General features: G+C 49.4%; 1 protein-coding gene across 3 annotated transcripts in view; it reads left to right on the top strand.

Moving 5' to 3' along the window:
• The first annotated feature begins 653 nt into the window (after positions 1-653).
• Positions 654-16,493, top strand: part of ARHGAP21 (Rho GTPase activating protein 21) — a 144,802-nt gene continuing 128,962 nt past the window's right edge. For 2 of the 3 annotated variants that reach the window (XM_062211178.1, XM_062211175.1), the window contains exon 1: positions 654-1,091. In XM_062211178.1, coding sequence (XP_062067162.1) covers positions 774-1,091 — 318 coding nt within the window. In that variant the 5' untranslated portion in view covers positions 654-773. The remainder of the gene's footprint in view (positions 1,092-16,493) is intronic. The other variant, XM_062211177.1, reaches the window with a different exon arrangement.

Here is a 16,493-nt window from a genome sequence, read left to right on the forward strand (position 1 = left end):
GGGTAGGTGGGCGGGCGGGCGGGTGGGCGACGGTTTGCTTTTCTCTCTCTGATTTTTTTTTTTTCTTCCGTCTCTCCGAGGTGGCCGCTGGGAACAGGGGTCGTGGCCGGGGGCTCCCGTATGGAGCCGGGCAGTAGCCGCAGCGGGAGCCGCGCCGGTCCCCACCCAGCCCAGGCGAGCGGCCTCGGCGGGCCCCGGGCCCCGGCCGGCTGCTTTTTTGTTTGTTTTCTGCAGGGCACTGGTTGAGATGGGCCGGTGTTTACCGGGTGGGAGCCCCGTGGGGAGCAGACGTCCCTGCGGTGTGCGTGTCGGGGCGCTCCTGCTCTCTGCCCAGGAAACCCAAGGATTGAATTGCACTTGAACCGGGGGCTGGGATTTTTTTTTTTTTTTGAAGACCGCACCTTAGCCAGGCGTGTTGGACGCAACCACGGGGCGCCGTTCTGAGCTCTCTCTCTCCTCTTTTTTTTTTTTTTCTGTGTCTTTGATTTTTTTTTTTCCCTTCCCCGCTAAGCAGGCTGCCCCTTCTCGGGTTATTCTTTCTACCACGGGTGCTGGGCTGGGTGCTGAGCTCGGCGTGCCCATGTGGCGGGGCTGCGAGCCGCGTCTGCGAAAGTTCACGGCCTTTCACCTCTCGCCTGCTCTAGGAAGCCGCCCCGGGAGTCGCCCGTCGGCCCTGGCCAACGCCCCTGGACTCACTCGCCGCCGGCCACCCGGAGGAAGGGGATCGCTTCCCGAGGCAGCCCCGGGGCCTTTGTGTTCGCAGCCTGCGATGGATGCGGCCGGCCGAGGGAGTTGAACTCGGTGTCCAGCGAGGGGCTTCCCGCGGAGACCTCCGTTCCCCGGCCCCCACCCCCGCCCTCGCGGGGTGGGGTGGGGGGCTCGTCCCGCCCGCCCCGCCCGCGTCCTCGGAGCCCGCCGTGGATTTTTCGCTTCTCTTCTGGCTGTGGGGTGGCCTTTGTCCCCCCCAATGTGGACCCCACCGGACTTGTCCCCTCTTTGTCGCCTGCAATGAGATGATGGCCACGCGTCGGACTGGTCTGCCGGAGGGAGATGGTGACAAGCTCAAGGCCTGCGAGACCCCGGCCCTGGAGGTAAGCGAGCGCCTGGGGGGGAGGGCCGGTGGACAGCGCCCCCCCCCATTGTCTTGTGCCCCCCACTCCCGCTGGTGGCCCCGGGCACGGGCCAGCTGGGGGCCGGTTGCCTCCAGCCCTCACCCTGCAGGCTGGCTTTGTGTAGTCCGTGTGCGCCCCCGGGCCCCCGGTTTCTCGGGGATGTGGACATGGGGGGTGCACGGGGTGGGGGGGTGGCGGTGACAGCTGCGACGCTGCTGTGGCACCTGGAACTTGGGCTGCCTTTCCCACGGGCGGGGGTCCTGGGCGCGGCCCTTGCACACCCCTCTGCCTTGGGTACTACAGGGTGATGTGGTGCCAGCTCCCGGAGTGATGGCCTGCTCCTCCTGCTGCCTGATTTTAAGCCGTTTCTTGGCCGGCTGGCTCAGAAGTTGGGGGCGCCGCCCTGGGGTGTCAGGTGGCTGGCTGGTCGCCTCTCCCACTCGCATCTTTCCAAGGGAGAAGATGCTACTGCAGGACAGAAATCACACAGAGTGCGCGGCTTGTGACAGCCGGGTGCCCTGTTGCCTCTGGGATCTTTGTGTGTGGCTTTGCTGTCCTTTTTCCCGCGTTGTCCCTGCAGCTCGGGGTGTTTGGAGCTCTACATTCTAACGGGTGTCTTCCCATTTGACTCTGGAGATGCCCGTGTTTTACCGAAAGGCTGGACATGGCTTTAGACAACACCATCCCGCAGGCGCTGTGGCTCCTGGTAGAGTTGAACTCCACAGCCCTTGGACCAGGGTCCGGTGTTAAGTGTGCGAGTTTTGACGATTTGATAAAGATGAGCCCTCGATAAGACATGCAGAAGAACTTGTTTCCTACAACCTCCTTTCTTGCAGGCAATGCAGGGAGGTTCTCTCTCTGTGCCGCTGTCTAACAGGACCATAGGTTTACGTTTTGGATCAGTGGTTTTATTTAATTTTTTTTGCTTCTTGACATCTGTAAACACCTGCTTGCAGGTGAAACTGTGATTAAGTATACCACCACCTCCTCTCATCCCGGTAAACCATAATAACTCCTTCTGCAGGCCCAGCCGACACCTTGGCAATTGCTTCCTGTGTACTGCACTTACATAATGACATGGCCTGTGGTCCTGAAGCCTTGTTTGTCATTGTCTGGTGAAGATGTTAATTAGCATGCTATTTGCATTGTATTTACAGGCGCTAGCGGTATTTAATTTTTTTTTTGGCTCCTGTGAAGGTTGCCCCTGACACCAGGAATTTAGACACACCTTGTCCTTGGCTACACACTTGGCTTTAGTTCACAATGACAGTTTCGTGTTTTTGTAAGGGCTGCAGATTTGTTTCTGTTTGGAAGTCTGCTCGGCCATGGCTATATTGTTTCTAGTTTGGGAAAGAAGGAAACAAGGTGTTGTCCGGTCTTGCTCGTTTGGAGAATTTACAGTGTGGTGGTCAACTTGCTGGTCCTGTTAACCAATAGGTAGCGGTGCTGCTCGGGTTCTGCGGGAGGTGGAAGTGGCTCTCTGCTGCCAGAAACATTTTAAAATGTCAGGGTGGGGAGTGGGGGGAGCTTGGCCGATGACCGCTTCTGTGTAGTTGTGATGTTGATGCTTCTGATGCACATGCAATCCGGTGACTGGTTAGCTCTAGGAAGGGAGCTGCCACTGGACTGCTTTGCGTTGATATTTATGTCTTGACCCCGCATTTGTTTTTGTGTTTAGTTTTATTAGACGAATTACATGATAAGCAGTAAAAGTGTCATTCTTTAAGAACATTTAAAAACCGGCAGCCACGTTCCTATCTATGTGTATTTGAGTGATACACTTGAGCTAAGCATGTGTGTCTAAAGAAAGTGTTGTTCACTGGCCAAATACCTACCCGTGCAGGGGAAGAGGTCACGGGAGGGAATTAATAGGAGTCGCTGCTTCCTGCCCAGCACCACGGTCGATGAAGAAGGTCGGTTGCTTTGTTGGAACAGAGCATTCTTGTCCGGCTTCGTGTTATAAACTGTGTTGATGTATGAATGAGTGCAGGCACCCATCTCCAAGACCGTACTGGAAGCTTCAAAAACAGGTAACCAACAGGCCTGTTCAAGTGGGGGCTCCTGGCCCTCGGTGGAGAATGGCTTGCATTGTATCATAAACCTAGCACAGATTGCGTTTGCAAATTCAAACACTAGGTACATCGCTAGATGTGTGTTTAGACAGTGTTGCCTCTCCCTTGGAGGCTCGCCCGCCGTGTGCTTTGGGGTGTGTGTGTAGTACCCCGACCCCACGCCTGGGGGGCAGTTTGCTCACAAGGTCACCGTAGACGTTCCTCTGACCCGCTGTGATCTGAGCGCCTCCATCCCGGGCGTGTCACTTCACTCCTCAGGGCTCCTGGCCTTTTCCCTTCCTGTGGCTTTTCCCACTTTCAACGTCTATTTGACTTTGTATCTGTCCAATAATGGAATTTTTAGCACTTCCACTGTTTATTTTACAACTTACTGGGACCGGCTGCTCCACTTCCGATCCAGCTCCCTGTCAGTGGCCTGGGAAAGCAGCGGAAGATGGTCTAAGTGCTTGGGCCACTGCCATCCACGTGGGAGGCCAGATGAATCTCCTGGCTCCTGGCTCAGCCCTGGAGGCTCTGGCCACTTGAGGAGTGAACCAGCCAATGGAAGATCTCTCTCCCTCTCTCTGACTTTCAAATAAATAAATAATCTGTTCTGAAAAAAACTCATTAGGGCTGGTGTTGTGGCGTAGTGGGTAAAGCTGCCTCCTGTGACTCCGGCATCCCATGTGGGCACCGGTTCGAGTCCCCGCTGCTCTCCTTCCAATCCAGCTCCCTGCTAATGAGCCTGGCAAAGCAGCAGAAGATGGCCCAAGTGCCTGGGCCTCTGTACCCATGTAGGGGACCCAGGAGAAGCTCCTGACTCCTGGCTTTGGCCTGGGCTAGTCTCAGTTATTGCAGGTATTTGAGGAGTAAACCAGCGGATAGAAGATCTTTCTCTGTCTCTGTCTCTCCATCTACCTTTCTGTAATTGTCTTTCAAGTAAATAAAGCGATCAATCTTGTATTAAAAATACATTAAAAAGTAAGAAGACTTATTTACAAAGGTAATTAGATTTCATGTTAATGTTTTGCTTCTCCGCCTAGACTAAGGTTATCCTGTGAATGAAGCATGCAGGTGGCTGATGAGAAATATTTGTTGGCTGATTCTGGGGTGGTGCGAGGAGAGAGGGCGTGGCTCCGCGCGTGCGTGTGCAGGAAAGCCTGCTGCGGCCCCGGTTTCTCATGAAATCACACCCCTTGTTCACCCTCGGGTGCTCACTCGCTCCTCTGCGGGTCTCATTCGTGCTGGTTTTAACCCGGCCGCGTCTTTTCCATTCCCGATCTCTTTTCCTCCGGTCTCAACACCGTCCTGTGGTGACTTCAGATCCACGGGCCCGGATTGTATGGTTGGTCCCTGGACCTGTTTCCTGATCGGAGGTTCTGCACACTCCAGATTCCACCCCTGCCGCCGCGCTTGCCCTGGTTGTGCGTCCTTCTGGGAGCAGTGCTACGCCTGGTCCACGCTAGGCCCTAGTCCTTGGTCTGCACGGGCAGAGCCTTGCCGAGTCTGCACCCCACGCCCCCAGTGCAGCTGCCTGGGCGCACCCCAGAAACAGGCTTAGTAATGCAGCCGGGCTGTGTTCCAGTCCCACCACCTTTGAAGCAAAGTTCAGACTCCTGAGGTCTCCCAGGACTTTGGTCGTCGGTCCCGCCCTTCGCCCGCCTCGCCTGTTCCTGCTGCTTTCTGGGGTTCCGTGCTGACTCCTTTCAGGCCTGCTGGGGTTCAGCAGTGTCACCCTCGAGGTCCTTGCGAATGCTTCCTTCCACGCACGGCTGGTCTCCCTCCCCCCACGGCCCCTCCTCTCCGTGAGTGAGGTTCACCCCTCAGACCTCTGGTCTGGTCTGTGACATCCCTTCTTTGGAAGCCTTCTGTCACCCTCCCAGGCCACACAGGCTGCCCCGGTGCAGGATCCCGAGACGCCTGGGCTTTACTGGGGACGCGTTTGCGAGTTTCTCTCTGTCCCCTTGGGTTGCCGCCCCCCCGAGAGAGCAGGGACTTTGTTCGTTTCCAAAGCGCGTGTTAACTCAGTGTTTGTTGAGTGACTAAATGAGTGAGCATGCAGCACAGCTGTGTGTTCTGGGCCGTGTCCGCTTGCATTCCAGCACCCTGTCCTCCCGGCTTGCTCTCTGACGTCTGTGTCCCCTCCTTTTCTGTCTGAAGTTTGCTCCACCTCCGGGCTCAGTTTCCCCCTCTCCTCCCTGCACTCAGTTTCATGGTCACACATCGAGGACGCATTGAGGGTCTGTATGGGTATGATTATTGCTTGTGTGTACGTATCCCCACCCCTGACCTACTCCTCTGTCTTTTGAATTCAGATTCCCACCCCACATCCCTACTTGAATATTAAATAGGCAAATCCAAAATGAAGCCCCTGATTCCCCACATCTCCTCCCTCAACCCACCTTCCCCGCTCTGCCCCCAGCCTTCCAGACCAGGTGTCTTCGGGTGACCTTTGAACTGCCCTTTTTCTCACACATGGCGCGCGGTCCAGGCTGGCTGCTCTCGCACTCAGTTGCTGGCACCCTGGGCTCCTTGCCAGGCAGCAATCAGAGGCTGCGGCTCACCTCACTCCTTGGCTCACCTTGGGCCGATGGCTACCCATGTCCCTGCAGCCCCGCGACCTGCAAAGCCCTGCCCTGTTCCTGAGCTCACCTCCTGCTCCATTCTGCCCCTCCCCCGGCTACTCTGGACTCTTCTGGGTACTTACCAGCCGGGCAGTCCCCAGAGCCCTCCCACCTGCTGAACCCGCTCCTTGGAGATGCACTCTTCCTCTAGGTCTCGGTGAGCCTCGATTCCTGTCTCCTGCAGGCTTTTTTTTTTTTTTTTTTAAAGATTTATTTTTATTTATTTGAAAGTCAGAGTTACACAGAGAGAGGAGAGGCAGAGAGAGAGAGAGAGAGAGGTCTTCCATCCGATGGTTCACTCCCCAGATGGCCACAACAGTTGGAGCTGCGCCAATCCGAAGCCAGCAGCCTGGAGCTTCTTCTTGGTTTCCCACATAGGTGCAGGGGCCCAAGGACTTGGGCCATCTTCTACTGCTATCCCAGGCCATAGCAGAGAGCTGGATTGGAAGTGGAGCAGGCCAGCGCCGCGGCTCACTAGGCTAATCCTCCGACTGCAGGCCTGGCATCCCAGGTTCTAGTCCCAGTTGGGGCGCCGGATTCTGTCCTGGTTGCTCTTCTTCCTGTCCAGCTCTCTGCTGTGGCCCGGGAGTGCAGTGGAGGATGGCCCAGGTGCTTGGGCCCTGCACCTGCATGGGAGACCAGGAGTGGCTCCTGGCTTCAGATCAGCGTGGTGTGCCGGCCGCGGCGGCCATTGATTGGGGGGTGAATCAATGGTAAAGGAAGATCTTTCTCTCTGTCTCTTTCTCTCACTGTCCACTCTGCCTGTCAAAAAATAAAAAAGAGAAAGAAAGAAAGAAAGAAAGAAAGAAAGAAAGAAAGAAAGAAAGAAAGAAAGAAAGAAAGAAAAGGAAGTGGAGCAGCCTGGACCTGAACCGGCGCCCATATGGGATGCCTGGCGCTTCAGGCCAGGGCGTTAACCTGCTATGCCACAGTGCCAGCCCCTCTTGCAGGCTTTTGCTTCGAGGTCACCGTCTGTGTAAAGCTTTGCCCCGCCCCTGGGTCTACGGAGCTCCCCACGCCCTGTGCTGCCCTCCTTCCTTGATTCACCATCTTCACATCACGCAACCTCCGCTGACCTCACTTAGTGACTTGAGACAGGTCCCACCCCGGAATGTGTCCGTATTAGTAGTGCAGAGTGTGTTGTGTTCACATTGTGGTCCTCATGCCCACAAGAGTGCCCTCACGTGTCTTTTCCGAGTTGTCCCTGATCTGGGTTTGGGCTTGGGCAGGTACGATGTGAACACTCACTTCCGATCCTGCAGGTTACACAGAGCATGCCCGGTGTGTCCTGGAGCCCTCCAGCCCTTTCCATCAGCACTGCTCTTCCAGCTTTTGCTGCTCTTAGAGTTCTTGCTGAATTCTTCTTTGCATCTCTCTTGCCTTTGGAAACTGTACACAAAGCACTGTGTAATACAGGTGTCTCAAATAATTTGCTGTAAGAGGTAAGATGGTGCTCACACACTAGTGGGATTCTGAACAGACGGGGACTCTTCCTTCCTTCCTTTCTTTCTTTCTTTCTTTCTTTCTTTCTTTCTTTCTTTCTTTCTTCTTTTTGAAGGAGATTTATTTATTTGAAATTCAGAGGTAGAGAGAGAGAGAACATTGTCTATCTGCTGGTTCTCTCCCCACAGGGCTGCAACTGCCAGGGCTGAGCCAGGCCAAAGCCAGGAGCTTATTCCAGGTCTCCCACGTGGGTGGCAGGGGCCCAAACATTTGGGTCATCTTCTGTTGCTTTTCCCAGGCCGTTAAAGGAACTAACGCAGGAGTGGAGCAACGGGGACACAAACTGGCACCTATGTGGGATGCCGGCATTGCAAGTAGCGGCCTTAGCCACTCCACCGTCGTGCCAGCCCCAGTGTTTTATTCCTTCAAATGAATGGCCAGTGTAGGAAGGCTCCTTAGTATGTTTTAATTGTTAATGTCATGGATATTTCATGATCAGTCAGAACAGATGACAGTGTTGACTGTGACGGAGTGTTAGCAGTTGTTAATTCTGGGTGATAAAAACGTTGGGATTATATTATTTTTGTGTTTTTGAACTTAATTCCAAAACTAAATAAAAAGATATTTTTAAAGATTTTAAATAGATAACATGTTACATGTCTCTTGAAAATCTGTTTTTTAGCAAGCCTGCACTGCTTTAAACAGTATTTAAACATTTTTTAAAAAGCATACATACTTTTCTAAACAATACTTAACCATTTTTAGAAAGCCTGTGTTTCCTTCCTTTGAGCCTAAGATTCATTCTGTGCTAGTTATGATATATAACACTATGTAATACTATTATTTAATGTTTTAAGAAGATTTATTTTTTATTCATTTGAAAGGCAGAGAGAGGAGGAGGAGGAGGAAGAGGAGAATTGGGGGGGGGGGGGAGAGAAAGAGAGAGAGAGAGAATCGGTTTTCATTTGCTAGTTCATTCTCCAGATGACTGCTACAGCCAGGGCTGGGCCAGACAGGAGCCAGGAGCTTCCTGCAGGTCTCCCTTGTGGGTGCAGGGGCCCAAGCACTTGGCCATCTTCTGCTGCTTTCCCAGGCACATTAGCAGGGAGCTGGATCAGAGTGGAGCAGCCAGGACTTCAACAGGCAACCATATGGGATGCCGGCACTGCAGGTGGAGGCTTACCTGCCACGCCTCAATGCTGGCCCCTGGTACTTGATTTTAAGTGTGTGAATTAAGTATTGGGATTCCATTGCATGCTGGGAGTCAGAGTTACGGGAGAAACCTGTTGGCACTGAGAACGGTGGTGGCGGCAGCTCCAGGTGTCTCTAAGAAACATTCCAGGGGAATGTAGCGAGAGGGCCTAAATTGTTAGTGTTCTCCGCATTCATTTCTTCCAAGTTTAAAATTTTATGAAGGCCATTGTGCCTTGATTCCATGGTCTTCATTTCTTCTGTTACTACCAGGTCAAGTAATGTAACTCGGAAGTGATCCTCAGTGTCTTTTGTTCTTTGCTTTGTGGAGGGATCTGTTGTTAGATGTAACAACGTGCTGACTTAAACATGGGCAGCGCTAGTGTGGCTAAGACGCACAGGCGCTGTCACTGAACACAGCTCTTCTGTCACAGAAAGACCATATGGTTGGCACTTTATTCTCCCTCGTTGCTGTGATCAGATTACTGAAATGAACGGTGTTTGGACTTGAAGTATTTATGCAGTTTGGGTTGACATAGAGACTTAAGTATATTAAAAGATCATAGGCCTTCTATATATCTGTATATTCTGTAGAAAGACGTCTTCATACAAATACTGAGTTCTGGATTGCTTTCATCAAAATAGCTTATTTGTTTAAATTGCTATATTTTCGTTAGATTAAGTGTTGTACAGATAGTTTTTTTTTTTCAAAATAAAATATGCAAGATGGTATTTTTTGCTTCTAACATTATCTGAAGTTCAAATGCATATACTATACTGTACTATAGTTTTAAAGAACTTGATGTCGCAGGATTTTGAATAAGCCCTCTTCCTTTTAGATATCTATTGACTAGCAATAAGTTACACCACATAGAACTGCGAATACAAGGACAGAGTTAGAACTCAGATTTGTTATTTCTGAATGTGCCTCTATTTGGGGGAAAGCATAGACAGACCTGACCAAACCTTTGTTACGCAAACACAGGCAGGTTCAAGACTTCATGAACTTTTCCCCAGCGACTAGCTGCTGCTGCATCTTCTGCTGGACAGTGGGTGTGTGTTCCACTCCCCCTGCTTCGACCGGCCCTGGGGGACGGACGCCTGGTGCAGTGCTGGGCGGTGCCATGGATGTAGCCTGCTTGCTGTCTCCCACGTCTTCATCCTTCTTAGAGCCTAATGAAGGCACAGCCTCCTGACTTCTGTTCCTTTGTAAATAGTCATCGTTCACCAATCTTTCACGTATCTTGAAAGGGCTCATGTTCTTTTTTGAAAAGATTTTATTTATTTATTTGAGAGGTAGAGTTACAGACAATGAGAGGGAGAGACAGAGAGAGGTCTTCCTTCCACTGGTTCACTCCCCAAATGGCTGCAACAGCTGGAGCTGTGCCGATCCAAAGCCAGGAGACAGGAGCTTCTTCTGGGTCTCCCACATGGGTACAGGGGCCCAAGGACTTGGGCCATCTTCCACTGCTTTCCCAGGCCACAGCAGAGAGCTGGATCGGAAGTGGAGCAGCCGGGACTCCAGCACCCATAGGAGATGCTGGCCACAGGCAGAGGATTAACCCACTGTGCCACAGCCAGTCTGGGACTCATCTTTCTGGGAGTATCTTCTTTTTGTCTCTGCTTACAGTATGGAGTATTCCTAAGTATCAACAGACAGAAAGCTGCATTTATGATTGATTTAGATATTCCTTGTGGACATGGCTTACCTAATATGATCTTGGAGTTTAATAGGCACTTTCTTTTTTTAAACATTTTTTAAACATCTTAATACTCAACATTTTCCTGATAAAGATTGTCTATTTAGAAAACTCTTGCAAGCTTGGTCAGTGAGGGCTGCTTGCTTCTTTGGGTTTTGTATATTGAGAGCCCTTCAAATGTTCATGGGAAATGGAATTAAAACATGAGTTTATTTTTGTGCAAACCATGCATTTGAGTGGTCTCCAGTAGCAATGCCCACAGCAGCCAGGACTGGGCTACGGCAAAGCCAGGGGCCAGGAGCTCCGTTTGGGTCTTCCACGTGGGTGGCAGGAGCCCGAGTACTTGGGTCACTGCCGTCTGCCTCTCAAGACACACATTAGCAGGAAGCTGGGTCGCAGGTGGAGGAGCTGTGATTCCAGCCAGGCCCACAGACGAGGGGTGGGGGTGTCCTAAACAGTGGTTTACATGTTATACCTGAACTCCCACCCCGAAGGTAGACTTATCTTTTAATTCCGTTTTCCACAGTCCCTAGTATTTTGTCTTCCAGGAAGTAGTTTGGTTTAGACCGCAGGTTTTTGGCTCTGTTTGCCAAGAGACACCTAATGTGTGTATGAATATATCCAGAGAAGAAGAAAAGCAGCGGTGAACACATTTCTTTCTCTATAGGCAGTACTATTGAGAAGAAATAGAAAATCCCGGCTTTTCTCGTTCACTTTGAAATGAGGCTGTTTAAGTAGAAGTCCCAGGGTAGCTTCTTCAAAGGCCTCACTGCTGTGGTGGTGCTTAGATGCCCTGATGGTTCTGAGTGTGAGTGTTTTAGCTTCTTTCGCCTCTCATCCTCACAGTACACTCATGTTTACTGCGTGAGTGTCCCTGTTGCTGCCCTAGGACAGTGTGCAGCTGATCAAAACCAACACTGATAGGAGCAGTTACACTGCAGGTTTGGTGGGAGACCCTCTAGGTACCACTGAGCTTCCCTTGGCTGATAAGAGCCAAACTGCAGTCGCTAGCTGAGGGTAGTTTATGGCTGCCGGAACTACATCTGCCCTGGCTGTGGGGGTGATACAGGAAATTGGAAGGAGAATCATTTCTCCTTGTTTAATTCTTGACTCTGCCACCACGCTTGACTGTTTTGTTTTTTTTTTAAGATTTTATTTATTTATTTGAAAGTCAGAGTTATACAGAGAGAAGAAAGGCAGAGAGAGAGAGAGAGAGGTCTTCCTTTCGTTGGTTCACTCCCCAATTGGCCTCAACAGCCGGCGCTGCGCCGATCCGAAGCCAGGAGCCAGGTGCTTCTCCTGGTCTCCCATGCAGGTGCAGGGCCCAAGCACTTGGGCCATCCTCCACTGCCTTCCCGGGCCACAGCAGAGAGCTGGACTGGAAGAGGAGCAACCGGGACTAGAACCGAGCGCCCATATGAGATGCCGGCGTCGCAGGCAGATTAACCAAGTGAGCTACAGTGCTGGCCGCTTGACTGTCTTTTTATTTGATCACTATTATCTATTTCTAACTTTGACTTTCACGCAGGTTCCTCGCATGTCGTATTTGGAGCAAGGAGCATCTCTCGGGAAAAAGTAGGCAGGTATTGAGAGCCCTGAGGTGCATCACGGTGCTACCCAACACACGTGGCTTAGACAGTGAAGGTTCTGTGTGTTCTCTACACCGGGATGAGATGTTTGTTATAGTTTTGGAAGGGAAAAAATGTCTTTTCTAGTTAGCCTTGATCTGACAGTGGACTAGATTGAGATCTTATGTTAGTGTCTTAAGAGGACTTTCAACGTTCCATATCAGTTGATGTAATTAAGAGGAAAAACACAAAATATCAGCATCAGGAATGAAATAGGGGCCATCTACAGAGCCTACAGATACGGAAAGCACAAGATGGGAATACTATGAACACCTTCATACCAAAGGATTGAACTTAAATGGGCAGATTCCTCGAGAAACAAACTACTGACAGGAGGAGAAAAAAAATGTAAATGACACCAACGTGTTAAAGAAACTGCATTTGACATCTCTCCTCCCTCCACACAAAGGAAGCTCCAGGTCCAGATGGTGTAGCATGTCACGTGTTTAAGGAAAAATCCGTACCAGTTCTGGACGGATTCAGAACAGAGAGGCCCAGAGGAGATGTCCCGTCTCCTTGTTTGAGGCCAGTACACTACGCCTGATGACCAGATTAGAACACTGAAGGGTCCAGGGAGCTCGACGGGAACCTTCATGACTGCAGATGTAAAAATCCTTAACAAACATCAGCAAACCCAATGGAGCAGTGTAGGCAAAGGGTAATACATAAACCATGACTGAGCTGGAACTACCCCAGGAGTGAGAGATGAATTGATTATTGAAAAATCAGTCGGTATGATTTACATCATACCAGAATAAGGGAGAAGGGTCATATCACCATCACAGTAGATGCAGGAAAAGCACTTGGTAAAATCTAAGATTCATCATAAAAACTCGTATAAAACTGGGAATATAAGGAAACAGTCTCAGTTTGATAAAGGACATCTACGGAAAAACAAGCTGTCTTACTTCATGGTGAAATACTGAATTTTCCTGCTAAAAAGGATGTCTGTCCCTCTCAACACTTGTAAAATATTATACCAGAGACCTGTGTAGTGTAACAAGCCAAAAACAAAAACAGACCAAACCAACAAACAAAAAAATTGAAGGAATGAAAAGGGAAGGAAGAAATAAATTTCTTTATTTACAGACCACATGATTATACACATAGAAAATTGTAAGGAATCTGCTTAGTGTAATAAGACGAAAAAAGAAAAAAAACCCTGCTAGAACTGATGAGTTTTTCAATGTTGCAAGATGCAAGGTTATTATATTTTAAAGAAGATCTACCGCTGCGAGAGATGTTTATGGGCTGGAAGACTCAATGCTGTTAAGATGTCTTAGCCACAGGTTATTCCCTAGGGTCAAGTAAATCTCAGTGAGAATCCTAGCCTGTCCTCCCATCCTGTCTTTCTTTGTCTCCCTCTCCCTTTCTTTTTTCCTAGAACTATGCAAATTGATTCCAAAGTTTATATGGAAATGCAAAGGACATGGAATGGCCAAAGCAGTTTTGAAAAAGAACACAATTGGAGGACTTGCACTACATTGCTTAATCAAAAGCGCAAAAATCAAGACTGTAGCATTAGTGTCCTAGTAGACACAGAAGAATGGAGAGACCCATACAGAATCATTGGAATCCAGCAAGGAGAGGACAATATTTTCTTTTTTTAAATGTTATTTAAGGAACACAACTTCATGTATCTAATATATACAGATTTGGGTATATGATACTTCTTCCCCCCACCTCCCTTCTACCCATACACCCACCTTTCTTCCTCCTCCGTCTTCCTTTCCCATTCTTATTTTTTACAGAGATGAATTTTTAGTTAATTTTTATACTCATAAGAGTAACCCTAGACCAAGTAGAGAGTTCACTGATTAGTATGAAGAAAAAAGAAGAAAATAACAAAAACAAACAAACAGAAAAATATTGTTCCCCAGCAGTCAAGGCAAGAGCTGTTCAAAATTGTCGCATCTCACAGTGTCAGTTTCCCTCCTATGGACTACATTTTGAGGACTCCATTAGTTACCACAGATCAGAGAGATCATATGGTATTTGTCCTTTTGTGATTGGCTTGTTTCACTATGTATAATGGTTTCCAGTTGCATCCATTTTGTTGCAAATGACAGGATTTCGTGGGTTTTTTTTACTACTGTGTCGAATTCCATAGTGTGTATATACCATAATTTCTTTATCCAGTCTTCAGCTGATGGACATCTGGGTTGATTCCATATCTGAGCTATTGTGAATTGAGCTGAAATGAACATGGGGGTACAGATCACTCTTTCATACGCTGATTTCATTTCCGTTGGATAAATTCCCAGGAGTGGGGTGGCTGGGTCATATGGTAGGGCTGTTTTCAGCTCTCTGGGATATCTCTGTACTGTCTTCCACAGTGACTGTACCAGTTTACGTTCCCACCAACAGTGGATTGAGGTACCCTTCTCCCCATCGTCTTGTCAGCATCTGTTGTTAGTTGATTTCTGTATGAGGACCGTTCTAAGGGGGTGAGATGAAACCTCATTGTGATTTTGATTTGCATTTCCCTGATGGCTAGTGATCCTGAGCATTTTTTTTTTTTTTCATGTGTCTATTGACCATTTGCATGGAGAGGACAGTATTTGCAGCAAGGGTGGGTATCCATATGGGAAAAATGGAGCTTCCATCTTCATGTCAGATCACACAGAAATTTAACTCAAAATGGATCACTGATGTAAAAGCAAAAGCTGAAAATAAAACTTGGGGTAAAATATAAAAACATGCATGGCTTTGGAGTAGACAAAGATTTTTGAAACAGGGCATAGAAAGTGTTAACCAAAAAAATAAATAAATAAATAAATAATTAGATTTCATCCAAATAAAAAACTCCTGCTCTTTGTAAAACACTGAAAGGAAATAAAAGTGGAGCCACAGAGTCGGGGGAGAGATTTGCATGCGATGTGTCTGACTGGGGACGTGTCCCAGGGTATGTGAAGGGCAATAGACAACTCTGTAATGAGGCAACTGCCCCATTTTTACAGCGGGCAAAAGTTGACCTCCACGAGAGAAGACATATGTATGGTAGACAAACACACAGAGAGAGGTCCCACAGCACAGCGATCCCCGGAAAACTGCGACTTAAAATTACAGTGCGCCACCACCGTGCGCCCATGGTGAGAATAGCTGACGTGCACAACAGGAGCATCAAGTGTCACCGGGTGTGCAGCGACGGAACGCAGTGCATTGTGGACAGAGATATACAATGACACAGCCGCTAGGGAAACATTCTGGTAGTTTCTCAAAATCAAACACATTTACCATGCGACACGCATCTGGATATTGATGTGTGGAACAGATGATAGCCCCATTTTTTAAAATTTTTTTTTATTTTTGACAGGCAGAGTGGACAGTGAGAGAGAGAGACAGAGAGAAAGGTCTTCCTTTGCCGTTGGTTCACCCTCCAATGGCCGCCGCGGCCGGCGCACCACGCTGATCCGAAGGCAGGAGCCAGGTGCTTCTCCTGGTCTCCCATGGGGTGCAGGGCCCAAGGACCTGGGCCATCCTCCACTGCCTTCCTGGGCCACAGCAGAGAGCTGGCCTGGAAGAGGGGCAACCAGGACAGAATCCGGCGCCCCGACCGGGACTAGAACCCGGTGTGCCAGCGCCGCTAGGCGGAGGCTTAGCCTAGTGAGCCACGGCGCCGGCCAGTATCCCCAAATTTGAAACAGCCCAAACGTCCACCAGTGGAGGATGAGTAAGCCAGTGATGGTATATCCATACTATTCATCTTACAGAAACGTGCAGTACACCAACATGGTTGAATCAACAAAGACTGGGGAAAAAGGCAGATTTGAGAGTAGATAATGTACATAAAACTCTAGAACCAGGTAGTCTGTGCACAACGAGGCTAGTCATAGCAAGAAGATTAATGGTTGTGCTTGTCTGGGATTGGAAGTCATTGATTATGAAGGAGCGTGGCATGCTGGGAACATTCTCTAGCTTCGCTGTGTGTGTGGGTGGTGCGTGGATGTATGCATTTGTCAGAATTCGTGGCGCTGTACGTTTAAAATGAAGGAGTGAGAAAGGAGTGAGAGAGAGAGCCAGCAAGCGAGCAAGCAACCACTATCTTTCATCTGCTGGTTTACTCCCCACGTGGCTGCACCAGCCAGACCTGGGCCAGGCAGAAGACAGGACCCTGGAACACCAGCCTGGGCTCCCACATGGGTGGCAGAGGCCCAACTACTGGGGCCATCTTTCGCTGCTTTCCCAGGCACGTTAGCAGGGAGATGATAGGCAGTGTCTTAACCCGCTGTGCCACAATGCCAGGTCCCAAGAACATTTTATTATATGAAAATTAAGCCACAGCAAGATTTACTTAAAAAGAAAAAAAGGTTGTGGTGAGGATGTGGAGCCCCTGAAGCTCGGATGTGTTGCTGACAGGAGTGTAAAATGGGACAGCACTTTCAAAACCCTTGTCAGTTTCTTATGAAGTCCATTCCCTTCCTGGATGTTTCCCCAAGAGGAAACATATCCCCACAAAAGGTTCGTTTAAGAGTGTTTACAACAGCTTCACTACCATAGCTCCAAATTGGCAGCAACTCAACTGTCCATTAACAGGAAAATGGTTAAAAATACTCGGGCTCTGGAGAACTCTTCGATAATAAAAAAAGCAGCAGATTATATATTCATATAGTTGTTGGGTGTCAGAGACATGCTAAATAACAAAGAAGGTCAATGAAAGGTTACACGCTTGGGGCCGGCGCTGTGGCGTAGTGGGTAAAGCTGCTGCCTGCAGTGCCGGCATCCCTCGTGGGCGCTGCTTCGA

Source organism: Lepus europaeus, chromosome 14 (assembly GCF_033115175.1).
Source record: "Lepus europaeus isolate LE1 chromosome 14, mLepTim1.pri, whole genome shotgun sequence".
NCBI lineage: Eukaryota > Metazoa > Chordata > Mammalia > Lagomorpha > Leporidae > Lepus > Lepus europaeus.